This window comes from Triticum dicoccoides, chromosome 4B (genome assembly GCF_002162155.2).
Source record: "Triticum dicoccoides isolate Atlit2015 ecotype Zavitan chromosome 4B, WEW_v2.0, whole genome shotgun sequence".
Taxonomy (NCBI): Eukaryota; Viridiplantae; Streptophyta; class Magnoliopsida; order Poales; family Poaceae; genus Triticum; species Triticum dicoccoides.
The window spans coordinates 123,553,682-123,571,090 of NC_041387.1; the positions used below are offsets into that span (position 1 = coordinate 123,553,682).

Consider the following 17,409-nt stretch of genomic DNA (forward strand, 5'->3'; position numbering starts at 1 on the left):
CAGATGGTCGGGTTTTGTTTAGTGAACAACATCTAATTAACTACAACTCCAAAGGTAGTGAATCATGAGAGCACTGAATAGGAAGCTACCATGCAACTAGGATCGATGGATCGCTCATATGTTCGCGTGTTCATATCATCATCACCATCATCTTATCGTTGATCACTTCTGTGCAGCATGTTAATTTGCTCAAACATGTAAGAGTACCTGTAATTACAAACTAGTACTATCTCACTAACTGATTGCTCCTCCTAACTACTCCCTCCGTCCTAAAATGTAAGACGTTTTTTGACACTAGTGTAGTGTAGTGTCAAAAAAACGTCTTACATTATGGGACAGAGGGAGTAGTAAATTAGTTTCATGATACTAAAATAAGTTACTTAAGCTAATTTTCATGAACTTTTGAAGTGCTCTATGACAAAAATGATGGAACTCTAGCTCATTTTCTATCACGGATTTTTTCAGCGAAGAAACTAATTAGAGGAATTGTGAAGTACTCCTACCTATGGGAGAGGATCAATCAATCGCAGAATTTCAAGTGGTTGTGTCTTAATTATGTAAATTAAATTAGTGTCATGTAGATCATGTGATCCTATGGTACTCCCTCCGTTTTCATTTACTCCGCATATTTGCTTTGACTAAAGTCAATTTATAAAGTTTGATCAAGTTTATACAAAACAATATGAACATATACAATAACAAATCTATATGATGTGAAAATATTTTTGATGATGGATCTAATGGTATTGATTTTGTGGTATATATGTTTTTTTTTGTTTGCAAACTTGGGCAAAGTTTACACTGTTTGACTTTAGACAAAGCTAATATGTGAATTAAATAAAAATGGAAGGAGTACACAATAATCAGCCACGATTCTTTGCAACTGATGTTACATTAATTGATTTGATTTGGCCCTCACTAAGCGGTGCTTCCTCAGAAAGAGACCATCATCACACTCAAGACCAACAAACCTCTTAATTAGTTAATATCCTAGGGAGATTTGTTGGTTAGTAGTTTATGTGAGAATCTCTAAAGCGCAAATCTGGTTCTACCCAATTAAGTAGTAAATATTCATTTGCCAATTAGTTAATGGACCAAAAAGGGATAAAAGGGGAGAGAGAAATAAAGAAATGTTACAAGTTATGAAGGGGCTGCCCTGTCGATTCCTTGTAGAGCCCTCCTAATCATATCATGTGAACACACACTTCTTTAGCTAATCAGGGCGCTTTAGAAGTTGTGCCGCAACCAAGACACATTGTGATAGGCCAGCATTATGTTTGGAATGATGGAAATGAGCCTATTGTGTGCTCTCAAAAATGCAATTGAAAGATGCATTTAGTCCTGCATATATACATATAGAAGGATTGAGATGTGCATGGGTGGAAAGGGGAGCCAAGAAGTTAAAGGTGGGTGCATAGGGGAGCCGAACGAGGGGATGTGTGGGTTACAAGGGATATTAATTACAACCTCGACTAATATTCTTGGAATGTCTGGTATCACTAGGCTAAGATTTTCCCTTCCCCCTACAATGCACTAAGAAACCCTTGTCGTCTTTGTTCTTTTCCATGTGTACATAGTTCTCTTCACCTACGACGGCCAATCGAACACCAGGAGACGAGGGGAACATGGATTAATAACAAAGAGGTGGTGTAGTCCCTTTTCATGTTATTTTTGTGTGTTTATTGGTAGCGGCGTTTAAGTGGTGGGTGCAACGATGTATGGAATGGAAGTTACATGCTCTATTCACATGCCTAGTGTAGTTGCCATGGCGGAGCGTACAACATTGGAGGGCGTGTGGTCACTTGGTCGCATAGATCAATGGTCGTTGATTGCGTGGATCACTGTCTGACGCTTCGGCTTGTCTTGGAAGTGGTGATAGTGATGATAGTGTTAGCTGGTGTGTTTTGGTCATTTTCTCCCGGTTTGATCGTATGTGCTTCTATCTTCACTGGTAATATGATGACAGTAGTGATTCAACAACTTGTGTTGCAAAGCTAGTACAATTACAGAATGATAACCATGGTACTATTGATTTACATTTATTTATTTATTTTTCCTAGACAATTTAATTTTGTTCAATAGTTGGTGACACGGCAATTGACCGGGCAGTCAATTAGTCAAAAGCACTACAACTCATCAAAAGCTGGTTTGAGGAGAGGGCATGGTTGAAACTTGACCGATTTAGATAGTTCAAGATTGCAAGTTAGACAATTTAAAGTTCAGGGTTGATTCTTAGACATCCGTGACAATTCAAGATTGAAATATGGACTTCACTCATCTTTTGTGCTTCCGTTTTCATCGGTAGTAGGATGACAAAGAAGTTGTTCAGCAACTTGTGTTGCAAAGGGTGTGTTCCCTGTTGTGTTCATAAACTTTATGTCCTCACCTATTGGGTAGCCAATTCATGCATATCTTCAAAATCACTGAGAATAGTTCGACTAGTGCGGATTTCGCCTGCAATTTCTTTACCTGGGTCAAGGGTAAACTTTGAGATGCATAAGTTGAAGCCAGAGATGACAACTTCAAAGAACCTAGCTTGATCTTAAATTTCAAGTTTTGTCACGGACTTTTGCCGCTCGCTTGTCTTGGTTTGTTCGATCTAACATACGTATTTGTTTAATGCATCAACAAAGTCCGGTGGTTTGCTAAAACCATAATGTATGCCCCATGTCTACAAAATTATTTCTGAAGTCGTCATTTTTGCTGCTAAAAATTCTCAAACAGACGTGGTCGCAAAATTTCTAGAGAAAAATGGGTGGCAAAATATGGCGTCCTGAATTTGGACTAGAAGTCAACTAATGTGATCGAAAATGCATAGGAGAGCTCTCTGGTGCTATGCCCCCCTATATTCAAAAATAATTTAGTAATTCAAAAAAGGTGAAAAAAAATGCCAGAACTTTTTATGGAATCAAACATGACCAGGTATTGCACTTGTATAAAAAGATTAAATAGGAAATGACTTTTATTGTATCCGTGGTCAAAGATTTCCCAAAAAATGCTAGATACCAGTACTATTCATTCTATATTGTCGTCATAAATTTGTTTTTTTTTGCCATGAAGTCAACGAGAATTATTCCTTGGCCAAACTTTTTATATGAGTACAATACCTAGTCATATTTGGTTCAAAAATATATCCAGGATTTTTTTTACTTTTTTCTGAATTATTAAATTATTTTTGAATATAGGGGGGTGGAGCACCCAAGTGCTCCTAATCCGCTTCCTACCATAGATCCCCTATCACTATAACATTTTCATCCAGTTTGTAGTACTATGAATGCCCTATTCTAAGTTCCAACTAGGTTTATTCATTTCTTTTTCTTTCCCCTATTTCATTCGTGTTAATGATGATTGCTGCAGGGCTGGGAGATGGTGCTCCACATTATTATGCCACACTTGTGCCAACTAATTAGTTGCGCTGCTGCTCTCTACTGATATTCTTGTCGATCTTAGGGCTTGCATATGAAGGTGTAGTGGATTTTTTGTCATATAAACATTCGACACTGACACAAGGAAATCTAATCTCTTAATTTTGCCAACTTAATTAATTAATTTTCTGTGTGAACAAAATAAAATACATTTCCGGGTTAATTGCCAAGCTATTACATCATTCACCTTAAAGCGTAGTGCCCCTAACTACACATTAGTTACGAACTAATCAAATTAACTAAAGTGGACATCATATTTGTGCGAAGAAAACCTTTTGCTTGTACACTAATCAGCAGCTAGCTATCTCTAAACCTCCAAGCAATGATGGGTTTGTACAAGGACATGCCATGCGCCAACGTTGCACGGGCCACTAAGCTCCAATCACATCTTCTTGGTTACCAATGCAAAGATCACAGTCGGACCCATGTTTAGAGATCTTTGCTAGTAGTGCATTTTGTATCATATACATTCGCCCATCTCTCTCTCTTACTATTCGCTGAACAGCCGCTGTATATGTACCGAAGGAACGGAAAAGGAAAAAGGGAGAAGAGAACGATCACAAGTCTGCCAGCTGGTGCATGGGCCAGGTCCGCTCGTGTGCTGCGCCCCCATCCATGCATGCATGCGCCCATCACTAGCTACACCAGCGTTTTCTTTATGATTCATTCGATCTCGCCAGCTGCTTGCTTGCTCGATCCTATATAGTACTGCAGCCTCTGCCATAGCAGGGGAGAGAGGAGGAGGAGCAGAGAAAGAAGAGTGAGGATGGCATCGGAGAAGGTGGAGACGATCGTGGCGGGGAACTACGTGGAGATGGAGAGAGAAGGGGGCGACGGCGAGCATCAAGCAGGGGCAGGGGCGGGAGGCGGAGAGGGCGGCGGCGCGGCGCCATCGGGGAGGAGCAAGCTGGTGTCGAGCCTCTTCTGGCACGGCGGCTCCGCGTACGACGCGTGGTTCAGCTGTTCGTCGAACCAGGTGGCGCAGGTGCTGCTGACGCTGCCCTACTCCTTCTCGCAGCTGGGGATGGCGAGCGGCATCGCGCTGCAGCTCTTCTACGGGCTCATGGGGAGCTGGACGGCGTACCTCATCAGCGTGCTGTACGTGGAGTACCGGACGCGCAAGGAGCGGGACAAGGTGGACTTCCGGGGCCACGTGATCCAGTGGTTCGAGGTCCTGGACGGCCTCCTCGGCAGGCACTGGCGCAACGCCGGCCTCTTCTTCAACTGCACCTTCCTCCTCTTCGGCTCCGTCATCCAGCTCATCGCCTGCGCCAGCAACATCTACTACATCAACGACTCCATGGACAAGCGGACGTGGACCTACATCTTCGGCGCCTGCTGCGCCACCACCGTCTTCATCCCCTCCTTCCACAACTACCGGATGTGGTCCTTCCTCGGCCTCCTCATGACCACCTACACCGCCTGGTACCTCACCGCCGCCGCCCTCGTCCACGGCAAGCTGGAAGGGGTCACCCACTCCGCGCCCACCAAGATGGTGCTCTACTTCACCGGGGCCACCAACATCCTCTACACCTTCGGAGGCCACGCTGTCACTGTGTAATCATCATCTTATTCTCTTAATTATAAGTAATTTTGCATGTTTTTTGAACTCCTGCTCATGGATCTTGCATTGCATGCATAATTGCACAGTGAGATCATGCACGCCATGTGGAAGCCGCAGAAGTTCAAGCTCATCTACCTCATGGCGACGCTGTACGTGCTGACGCTAACGCTGCCGTCCGCGTCCGCCATGTATTGGGCCTTCGGCGACGCCCTGCTCGACCACTCCAACGCCTTCTCCCTCCTCCCGCGCACGCCTTTCCGCGACGCCGCCGTCATCCTCATGCTCATCCACCAGTTCATCACCTTCGGCTTCGCCTGCACGCCGCTCTACTTCGTCTGGGAGAAGGCCATCGGCGTGCACGGCGACCGCACCGGCATCTTCCGCAGGGCGGCGGCGCGCCTTCCCGTGGTGGCGCCCATCTGGTTCCTGGCCGTTGTCTTCCCCTTCTTCGGCCCCATCAACTCCACCGTGGGGTCCCTCCTCGTCAGCTTCACCGTGTACATCATCCCCGCCGCGGCGCACATGGCCGTCTTCGCGGCGCCGGCGGCCAGGGAGAGCGCCGTGGAGCGGCCGCCGCGTGGGCTCGGGGGGTGGGCGGGTATGTACGCCGCCAACTGCTTCGTGGTGGCGTGGGTGCTCGTCGTCGGCTTCGGGTTCGGCGGCTGGGCCAGCACCGTCAACTTTGTGCGCCAGGTCAACACCTTCGGACTCTTCACCAAGTGCTACCAGTGCCCTCCAAGGCACTAATTACCTAGCTTTTAAATCTTTGATTAATCACCTACCCATATAAGTAGCAAACTGAATTAAAAGATTATTCAACATGCCTAGTTAGTTTCTTCTTGAGAGAAGAAACTTTAGTTAATCTCTCACAAAGAAAAATCAAATCGGAGCTTGTTTTTGAATTTTGACCGTGTCGTGTTTTGTTTGTTTGTGTGTGTGTGTGTGTGTGTGTGTGTGTGTGTCATGTTTGTAATTATTATTATTTTTGAAACAGAGTTCATGAGAACTGTATGTATGTGTATATAATGTATGTATCTTAAGATCAGTGATATATCCATCTTTTCTTTGTACGGGCTTCCGCTTTGTTCTTCTCCCATCTATAAAGTTCACATGCAGTTCTCCTATATGATTCGGCTCCTTGGTTTTTAATTAGAAGCATTTTAAATTTGTAGAGTTCAGAAACCCGAAAGAGGATGATCAGAGATTGTTTGGCTCAATTGTTTTTTGTGCGGGATGTTTATTTAGCTTAATTGTTGCGAGGTTGTGATGTGGCATGCATACATGTGCTGCTACACTACAACATTGGAGATAATTTCTAGAGATTTTGTGCCATGTCCTGTCCATATATGCATGCCAGTTTGCAGCGACCCTCCCTGCTAATCAATTCACTCCAGTTCGGATCTTCACATACTCCTGGACAGCGGCGGAGACAGGCCCCAGGCAGCCCGGGCGGCTGCCTGGGGCGTGAAGCTGATTCCCTTTGTATACTGTAGAGAACAGTGTAACTATACAGCTACAGTACTCAAAGTCTGCCTGGGGCGGCCGGGGGCGTGGCCAAATCCTGGCGCCGCCACTGCTCCTGGATACATTAGACTAATTAGAGGGTCCTACCATCTACTAGGACTAGGAGTGGTGATGATCCATCCCCTTCATAAAGCGGACATCCTATGGTGATGATGATGATGATGCATCCATCCATCCAGTTAACTGATGATACCCACAGGACAACTAAATAATTTCACCTGTCGAAGAATCACGTGTGACAATGATCACGCATTGCTTTGGTCCACCTTTAATTTGTCCCAGAAAATCAAAGTCACTTGCAGATTCTGATAATGCAGTGAGAGATGAGGACGAAGGGGAGAAAGATCAGCTGGAACTGACAGCATGTGTGCATTGCATGTTGGGGAAAGGTGTGAGAGGGCTGTCCTCGGCATTGCTGGTCCATGCATGCCTTTGTTGTGAAGAAACTGTAGGACGTGTGACGAAAAGCAGAACAACGATTTTCAAACGAAAAGAAACTAATTAACTACTCTCTCTGTAACCTCCTTTGCAAGAAAAAAGGTACTCCCTCCGTTCGAAATTATAAGATGTTCTAACTTTTTTTCTGAATCGAATGTGTATATATGTGTTTTAGTGGGTTTGTTCACTCGTATGTAGTCCATATTAAAATATCCAAAACGCCTCATGATTTGGAACATGGGTGATATACCTGAAATCCAGTCAACACTAGCAGGGGGAGGTACAGTTTCATGGAGACTGCTACTCAAACCAACCGGGTGATCTGAATGCAGAAATGCTGACAACTGCTAGATGACAACAGATCATGGGAGAAGGAAGGACGCAATCAACCAAGCATGCGCCGATAGCAGCGTCGCCTCCGTGTCTGTAGCGGCGGCATCGCCTTCTTCTCCACCTCCGGCGGGGTACGGACAAGGATCATTCGGCATGCACAGGCGCCAAGAGGACTGGACGAGATCTCCTCCAGCCCAGAAGACCATCATCCTTCACCTTCTAGTCTCAACTCTTCAGGTATCAACAGACATTATTTGTCATTGCAAATTTTCAAGCCTGGCAAGCTAACTAGACGATGTTATCCTGAAAGGCTACAACCCATTGTAATTTCAAATCCTCCTTTTTGTATCAGCAAATCAAAACACATGCTTGCTCGTAACACTTTCTTTGTCATTTTCCATAAGTTAGCCGACAGAAAGGTCCAGCCAAATCTACTGAATCAGGAAACTACAAGATGCGTAGCCCCAGATCCAGACAGCAACAAACAGGACAGCAAGATCAGGCAAACATCCATCCATGGATCCAAGAGCATGCATTATTCGGAGCTGGGAGTTTCTGACATGTCCACGGTTCCATGGACACAAAACATTGATTATCTCAGTGATTAGCATAGCAGATGATTAATAAGATTAAGCAGATGCAGCCAGGCAGGGTACATGCCAAGCAAAGCTACAACGGTAGCCTGCCTGTAAGGACAGAGACTGTAGGGTGCCCAAGCAACAGCCCCTCACGTCAAACATCAGATCTGGAGGAATCTTGGTCCATCTATTTTGCTCTTCAGTAAGTGTGCGCGTGTGGCAATAATTGAAGGATCCAATATAGTCTACACATGCATGCTTGATAAAAGGAAATGATGCGACACCAAGATTCTCCAGAGACCAGAGTGTCCAACAACAAGAGAACCAAGATTTGGAGGGCTCATGGAAATGAAGCCGTGGCATGGTGCATTTGGAAGTTTCAGGTAGAGAAGAGAAAGAAAAGATGGTGAAAGTTTTGTCACGATGCCTTGATAGAGATTGTAGAGGTAGGCAATTAAGTACATCTGCTACCTATTAATGGAGGCAAAAAAGGACACACAGAAAGGTACATTGGCGAAAAAAGGTGGAAGTTAGCAAAAAAAAAACTCATTGTAAGTTAGTATTTGCCACGTTTGGCCATTGTCTGTTTAGGCCTCCTTTGTTTCATAGGGTAGGAAAATCGTAGGAATAGGAAAGTCATAGGAAATGAGATAACATGTATCTCAAATCCTATGAGTAGGAATAGGAAAGGAGATGCCCTTTGATTCACATCATAGGATTTTTTCCATTGAGCCTAGGCTAATGTTTATTTTCCTATGAAATGTGGAGGATAGGAAGAATTTCTCCATAAGAATAGGATTCCATTCCTACAAACCAAAGGGCTCTAAAGGAAATTTTCCTATAGAAATTCTATCCTATGAAATTCCTACAAGATTCCTCTAAACCAAAGGAGGCCTTAGTTTGTTGTGTACTTGTATTGCAGACAATATATGAATATAGTCCAAAGGTACAGCCTAAATACTGGGTCGAAGCCAGGGGCTGGATCTTATATTCTGATACAACCTCCTGAGAAATGAGGGTGGAAATTATACGAGTTTACAACATTGTGACTTAACAATTCTCTAAGCCAGTAAATATTCAAAAATTCCATCGCAGAAGCAAAAACATGTACAGATTAAATTTACATGATTGCTACTGTACCGATAAGCAATAATTAAATCTATGTCTAATTAATGTCTAAGTAAAGCTGGATGAGCCCAACATTAACTGAAACATGTCGTCTGGGGTGAGAAGGGTTGTACCACCAAGAATGAGCTCCACATCAGGTCTGCCGCTCTCTGAGATTGCCTTCATGACTTCCCGGACCTTGCATGAAAAACACCAAGCTTATCAAAGACAACACTGCTTTCTAACACTAACAAACAGGGATTTGGGTTATATGGTTTTTCTCAGGAAGAAGCAAGTATTCTTTAGTGGTTGGTTGCGATCTCTGGATTAGAGATCTGCAATCTGACGTATGCTTATCAAGCTGTATGAATTAAAATCTGATATTGTGGAGAAAGAGGTTCTACTGGATATTAATAAAGCAGTGTACTGATCTAGACAGTTCCAATAAAACGAATCAAAATCTTGTTGTGCATCCTTTGTGTAGTTCCAGATCGAGATTCAATACTAATGAATATATCACAAACTACGACAGAAACAACAAACTTCATCATGACATGATAAAATAAATAAGCCAAAAAATATGGACCAGAACGTACCTCAAGAGTATTGATACCTCCCACAACAAAAACGATGAGAAAACTTTGATCGCCAAAATTTGGTTTGGACTGCAGGCAAAACAACTGTGAGCTCGTAACTAAAACAAATGGCACAGCAAGAAAACAATCGACCAACGTACCTGTCCAAGGCCAAACCTACCCAATCCACTTTTAAATAAACGGCCAACAGCTGATGAATGATACTCAAGGCCAGGTATGCCAAATCTCGTCAACACAGCTAATATCAACTTATAAAGCAAGCCTTTTCTTGAGTAGCTATCAGTCTCAAACCGACTCAGTGCTGCCAACCCTTCTCCAAGAGCTTGATAACGTAATCTCATACTGGACAAGCTATGAAAGAATTTAAAGAGTTGATCTACCCTATCCCGTACTTCCAACTTAAGTTGCATGTCCCCGTAAGCTTCCTCTTTTTGATGATCAGCATCATCATCATCGTCCCAGTTATCCCACTGGTCATCAAAATCATCGGTAGTGGTAGAAGTAGGCTCACTAGAGTCCTTATTTCTATCACCATCTTTAGATCTACCTTTAGCTTCAAGTTCCTTCTCCAAACCATCAAGGAACCGGAACTTCACAGATGATGGCCTCTCAAGGATAGAGTCCACCACAACATCTTTCAGTGACCGTTCATCTTCCCAAGAGAATGGACCACCAGCTATCGATGTAGGAAAGTTTTCGCCAGCCAAGATATATCCAACGACCGTTAGAAGTAATATGTCCTGGAAAGTCAGAAGGCCTTGCGTAGACCCCATGGTATTACCTTGTTTGTGAGATTCCACTGAAGTGCTAGTGTTGATGAAATCACGAATCTCACTGGCAAGACTTTGAGTTGTCTCGGCTGATGTTACACTTAATATTCTCTCAGCACTTGTAAAGGCCTCCCAGCGAGTACTTTGAGGCTCCTGGAGAGCCATTTCAGCAGCCAGTGCCAACTGAATAACCCCTCTGTTTCTTACCAAGGACAGCTCGTGTTGACAGAGCATTTGCACCATAGAAGGAAGCTCTGAAATAGAAGCCGTCTGTCGACCTTTAGATGGAGAGGACAGCTTCTCAAGCTGTAAAGCCTCCATAAGCCATTTCTTAATCAACACCAACCCATCTTTTGCTCCTCTGTCTAATAATGCTTCTAAGTAGCGCACTCCAGCATAGTTGGATAGGAAAGAGCCACTTAGAGTGCCTACTTTGCCATCATGTGCTTTGTCGGAGTAATCAGGTAGCCAGGTAACTTCGGAGTCAACCTCAGCAGAGTTCCAGCCAGACACAAATGCCATCATACTTTCAGACAGCATGCTGGTTCTGCTCTTAGTTTCTTCCTTGCTAAAGGCTGATTCAAAAGGGACCTTTATATCTAGTGGGGAACGTTTTACAGTAGCTTGGGAATGCTTGCTGGGAGTTTGAGGATTTTTCGCTGCATAACCGGATGAAGTCCTTTCCTTGCGTGGCAACGAGGACAACATCCTATCAAGAAATGAGTCGCCATGAAGGCAAGGAGTTAGGAGATCAATTGTACGATCTACAATCAGTAGACCAGCAGAACTCTTATTACGACCAACGTCATATAGACTTGACATATCCATCATCAGCTTCCCAATGGCCCTTGATGTATCACCAAGTGAAAATATATCAAGCTTTAGGTCCATCTACACAAATTTTGTAATGGAGATCAACAAAAGGTTTCGTGCTTGAAAAGTAGATAAGAGCAACTACAATGCAGCATGCTGCACATGATAGAAGTCATTACCTTATTGGCCAAATGGTACAAGAATTGAGCAGTCAAGGTTAGTCCTGGGGGCACCTCATTGCCATCAAAAGGTTTACCAGTAGATATGGAGGGTAGACCAGGGCCAAGGGAATCCTCACGGTGGTTTGACAAATATGATTCAGCAATTGTACCTTCCGAAGGTAAAACAAAAGTCCTTGAGGAAATAGGAGAGAAAATCATCGGAAAGTGACACACGGTTACAGACAACCTCTTTCCTCTTGCTTCAACCTGACCTAAGTCATCATTAGAAAAATCCTTTTTCCTCGGGCTAGATTCAGAAGGGCCATAGTGCACCCCAGAACCCCACTTAGTATCACCATCTGAGGTGAAATCTCTTTCTGTGTATGGGATGTTATCTTTATCCTTGTTCAACTTCCCACACTTCTTTAGAAGCTCCTCATGGTCCTGAATGAGTAATGTCTCATACTCCCGGAAAGCATCTGGTCCAAGTGGGGAATCAACATATGCTGAGTGACCAATCTGCAATAAATTCACCAAAGGTTCAAAAGGTTCCTCGCATAACTTTGCGATAACTTGAAATAGATTTAAGAAGGCTCTAAGATAATGAAGTGAATAAGAAAGATGGGCATGCATTTTGGCAAAACTAACTGTGAATTTCAGAAGAAGCAATGTACGCAAAGAAGTTCTTACTGATACCCTCATATATTAGGATGGCAATTTTACCCATGGACATGGATACCCATGGATATCCGACCCGAATGGATAGGGTTTGGATATGCTTTTATGCCCATGGGCGATGCCCAGACCCGACCCGATTGCTCGTGGGTAGGGCATGGATATAATTTTGTACCCGTGGATATACCCAAACCCGACCCAATAGTATGCATTAATGGGCAAAAATCTGCTATCCCTACCCCACAGTCACATGTCCCACTTCAATTTTACACTTTATTATGTAAAACATGCAAAAGAAATTGCACAATCCCCACCGTAACTTTTATTAGTTGACATTCAATCCCCACCAACATACTCCGGCGCCCCTTCCCTTATTTTTATCTCCTCGTTAAAATGACTCGTCATTCTCATTCTCATCTTTTAGAAAAATACTAAATGATATTAGGTTGTTAGTCGACGTTTACAATAAGTGAAGCCTAGCTTGCCACAAGATGAAGAATGGAAGATCTTATGTTAACATTGTCTTATGTCTTATTTATATGTCTTGAGAGGACCCAATAGATATCCAGTGGGTATGGATATCCATCGGGTTTGAATATGGACACAATTTTTCACCCATGGATTTTTTTCATGGGCAGGCAAAGACTGTCTTCATGGATATGGATATGGATTTGATATTGTTCAACCCGATCCAAACCTGACCCATTGCCATCCTTTATAAGGCTACTACATAAATCAGATAGTTCAGGACTCATGAGGACCTCAACCGAATCAGGCTAGTTTTGAAGTAGATACAGTGAAAAACACAAGTACACTACAAACTACACCCCGTTCCTAAATATAAGTCTCTTTAGACATTCCAATATGGACTACATACAAAACAAAAAGAGTGAATCTACACTCTAAAATATGTCTATATACATCCGTATGTAGTTCATATTGAAATCTCTAAAACGACCTATATTTAGGAACAGAGGGAGTACATAAAACAGAAAGTGTGTGACTCGTGGTGACCTTATGATAAATCCAATAAGTTTTGGAACAGGGAACATGCAAGCCACTAATAAACAGAGATCAAACAGAGATCAAACAGTGCAGATATAGTAGATGCAATGCTACCAGCATGAGCAGTGACCAACACGTATTTTGATGATTTTTTTTTCTAGAAAAATATGAACTCCTGCACCAGTACAAGTATACTGCATTTTTCAACGAAGAGAGAATCATGGCATTATCATTCCCTGTTCTGCGTAGGAACTGCGAATGCATAGGGAAAGAAAACCATAGGGGGGTTCTAGCAGCCCGTGAAAAATTAAGATCATAGATTTCTGGATCTAAATCTTCAGACTCTTTTCTCAGACTGGTTTCGGAAAATCATTTGAGCTGACCATGGGTCCTAGTAGATAATAGTAAATTCAAACACCATTCATCCCCTATGTAAAAACTCAAACTCTTTTGTTAGGTGACTGACTCTAAGGCCGTGAAGGATATTTCCCTGATCACCAAGATGGAGACAAGAGACGTCTTCGAGACACGAGAAAGATGCACTTCAGGGAAAACCAGTCCCCACGGAAGTCCGATGAAGATTGAAACATCTAGGCCATAATTGCTGACTTGCTGTAAATTCTTGTAAGAGTTACGTTGCAAGTTTATTTGTAAAATTAAAAATTTGTAAAATAATATAATTAGCAGTATGATCAGACCCTTCAGAAGCAAACCAGTCATCACAATTAACATATTATTGCAGGGGTTAAGCACCTCGGAAATCGCTGTCAATACAGTACAATGTGAAACAGTTCCATGGTTGCCCAAGCAGCGTATAATATACCGATGTGCATCACTAAGAAGGCGTGATGTAATCACGACAATCTTCCTTGCTGGATGAGCAAAACTTGAATTCCACTCAGCAGCCTGCGAACACAGATACATCAGGTGATAAGGTAAAGAGCAGAACAACAAGACAGACCATTTCTCGAGTACAGAAAGTAATAAAATTTCCCTGTTTCTATAGTAAGACACAAGAAACCTTGTTAATTGCATATAAGAATACTGCATCTTTACTGTTATCGACGTGGCAGATGCCAGCCAGTCTGACGTGCACACCAGCAGCAAATGCCAAGCTAAGGCCCAAGGCCCAACAATCAGATAGCCACAAGAGTCTAGTTACAGCAGCAAGCCAACAATGCAGCTAAAAACAATTGTGGCCATGAGGGACGTCGGGATAGTGAGAGCTGCACTGATCGATTTGGTCGCATTTGTTAGTTTGGGAGGAGATGTAGATTGCATCATATATGTTAGTTAGGTTCGAAATCTCTATTCTATTTAAAGATAAAGAAGTGCAGCCATTATTATCAAGAACATATGACCTTCTTTCTTCAAAACCCTCTCCTTCATCTATGGTCAATGCCTCCTTATTCTAGCATCCTGTATCTCTACAGCCATGCTGCAAGGCCCACTTCACAGTACTCACGACACTGGCATACCAAGGTTAGCATGCAGGTTACTAGGATTGTCATTTCCTATCCATCATAAGAAATCAGAAAAAGAAAAAATAAATATAAATTATACAGACTCAGTATATTGCCAGATCAATAGGCAGTACTTCAACAATCAGTTAATTACCACCCTAACTATCGCAGAAGTCCAACTTTCACTATGAACTACGACCATCACAACTTCGGCACCCACGAGGCCACGACGGATGCTATTCAGGTGATGACAGAAGGCACCACATTTCTTTCAGTTATTTCCCCCTCTACCCACATTCCCCTCAACTGTTTGCTTCTACGGCTGTTATACATTGAGCCAAAAAAGCTCACGGATAGATAATTCTAGATACGTGCAACCACGTACACACGCAGCATGCCACACCGTGCCATGGCAATGCTAGACGACAGAGCCCTGTGTCAAGTGCCCTGTACGCACACACTATCATTCCCATGACCGCAGGAGCCCGAGGAGATCAAGGCACACACCAAACATGTATTGGCATCATTGATTGCAAGACCTGGCTCTAGCACCTTACTTGCATATGACTTTATGGTTAGCGAAGAAAGGGTGAGATGGATGTTAACAGAAGCAATAATAGCTACATGGATGGCGACTTGGCAAAACCATGCATAAACTCATGTTAGGGGGTTATACAAGGGTGAGATGCATATAGAAATACATCATCGCTAAAACCTAGTGTGCATACATGTAAGTTCTGGCTTGCCTACTAACTTAATACAACGAAAATAAGTGAATTGCAATTTACAAAGTGCGTTATTCATATGACATCTGCTGGCCATAGTCAATTTCCACAATGCAGGTACAGTGCGTAAATCATCAGAAAAATAGCCCAGTAATGCTACACGACATTCATTAAACATTCGAGTTGCCACCAACACCACTCATAGAAACTAGAATCACCGCACCATGACCATCAAATTATAGGGAAACAGGGCAAGTTGTAGATTTCTGTAGTTGCTTGATATTAGATAGAAAGCGAGAGCAACGGAACCTTACAGCATCAAGAGGAGACGTGCTTTCCAAGCTGCACACTGCCCGAGCACCGAGCTCGAGAAGCAGAGGGAATGCTCCTATAAACTGGAACGCCTCCAGAGTGCCTGCATCCAGGTACACTAGTGCATCTGCAATCTCATCTCCAATCTGCAAAGCACCAGTAACTGAATCAATTTCTATAGTGCAAGCTGGGAAGATTATACCTACACTGTAGAATCATCACCGGGCAGTTTTCCTCAATTCTTTTACATATTGAGTTAACAATAAAGCAGCCCCATGTTTTACCACTCGTTTTAAGATGGATTACTTCGGTTCGGAAGCTCCAAATGTTTGTTTCTTCTTCAACAGAAAAACTGCTGGAGGCGGAAAATTCTAAGAATCCTCATGCGCTCCATCATCAAAAATTACGCACTGATACTTCTCGAAGGATCGATAAGAAAACGAGCAAGCCAAAAAAGAGTACGGAACCAGCAAAGGGGAACTCGCGAAGTGATTCGACCTGGCGGATGGAGTCTTGGCAGGACGCGATCAGATCCACCGCCACCATGGCGTCTCACTCCCTAGGTCCCCAGAAGATTGCGGAACCTTCACCGCGACGCCACCGGGTGATGCGGTCGGATCGTGGGTGAGGGGCGGAGCCGGAGGGAACTGCCGTCGGTGACCGGGGCTAGAGAATCCGGAGACCCCGCCGCTCCCGCCGAAGGGGGGAGGGAAGGGGAGGAGAGATGGATACCACCTCCGGAGCTGCAGCTCGCCGGAGATGCGTCGCTGGCTGCTACACGGGAGATCAGCGCGGAGGAGACGGTGGGGGGACTCGCAGGAGGAGGATTAGCTCCGTTTTAGTTCAGTCTTTGGTTTCCCAAGCCCATGCGAATACGGCCCAGCTACAAAAGCAACATCAGTTCTCTTCTTTCCTTTTTCTCAAAAAAAAAAGGTTCTCTTCTTTCCTTTTCTCCAAAGAAAATATATTTCTTCCCAAATGTAAATTCTAAATTTGAAATATTTAAATGATCCCACAAATCAGTTGAGGAAATTTCAGATGATAACCAAAATTATTAGTTTGTACCTTAAACTCGTCAAGGTTTCATAAACCCTCAAATATGACCAAGCCTACCCCATTAGCGAGGTATTGGTGAAAATATATACTCATGCTACAAGACACATGCGCAGTGCATAGTCTATGTTACCCTGAATAATCTTGGTTGTAAATATTTACTCTAACGATTAAGTCATGTTGTGACTTAGTAGAGCTAAGTTACTTAATCTGTTTTCTTAATACCACCTAGCCAACTCAAGTTTGAGGCTTGTCTCCGTAGTAGTCTCTCGTATTTAGGTGGACAAAAATCCCTTTGTGACAAAAAAAATCTCAAATAGACTTTTGAAGCTATCCATTGAGATCGACCGCAAAAAATCAACTCCCTACCCTACCTTTTTAGCAACCAATATTGCTAAATTTCTCCTACCATATTATGGTGTGGCCCTTTAGGCACAGGCTCCGATTGACTCCTATTTTCTTTTCTTTATCTCACCAAATTCTTTTCACTCACTCTATTACTCTCGCTTGCAAATACAGAAGAAAATGTCAGATCTAAAAACATCTAATGTGCAAAGTCTCCTCATATAGCTAGTTGTAGGTTCTAGATCTATGCTTAATGATTTCTTGAAAATCATCCAACACATCATTCGTGCTAGGACACCATGTGCTTATGACCAAAGACTAGATAGCGCAAGGTAAATGTGTTCAACACACATTTGTGCATTGATGAGCGTCCATCCATGTATTGTGTGCCAAGGAGGTGACAATGACGGTGGTTTTTGCTTTGATGTGCTTTAGCAATGACCATAGAAAGTTAGTCTAGGGACTCCTTTGGTGCCCTATTCACCAGTCTTTTGGACTCATCATTCTTCATGCAAATGGCTT

At 43.2% G+C, this 17,409-nt stretch overlaps 2 protein-coding genes across 2 annotated transcripts; one reads left to right on the forward strand and one right to left on the reverse strand.

Moving 5' to 3' along the window:
• Positions 1–4,191: 4,191 nt before the first annotated feature.
• Positions 4,192–5,891, forward strand: LOC119295398 (putative auxin transporter-like protein 4). The gene is made up of 2 exons (XM_037573815.1): positions 4,192–4,982; positions 5,076–5,891. The coding sequence occupies exons 1-2, from the start codon at positions 4,192–4,194 to the stop codon at positions 5,734–5,736; spliced, it is 1,452 nt and encodes a 483-aa protein (XP_037429712.1). The 3' UTR covers positions 5,737–5,891.
• Positions 5,892–8,798: 2,907 nt separating this feature from the next.
• On the reverse strand, positions 8,799–16,314 carry LOC119295399 (sec1 family domain-containing protein MIP3-like). The gene is made up of 7 exons (XM_037573816.1): positions 15,988–16,314; positions 15,492–15,635; positions 13,743–13,895; positions 11,328–11,828; positions 9,706–11,226; positions 9,566–9,634; positions 8,799–9,167 (listed from the first exon to the last, which is right to left on the reverse strand). Exons 1-7 carry the CDS (start codon positions 16,033–16,035, stop codon positions 9,039–9,041), a joined length of 2,565 nt encoding a protein of 854 aa, XP_037429713.1. The 5' UTR covers positions 16,036–16,314; the 3' UTR covers positions 8,799–9,038.
• Positions 16,315–17,409: the final 1,095 nt, after the last annotated feature.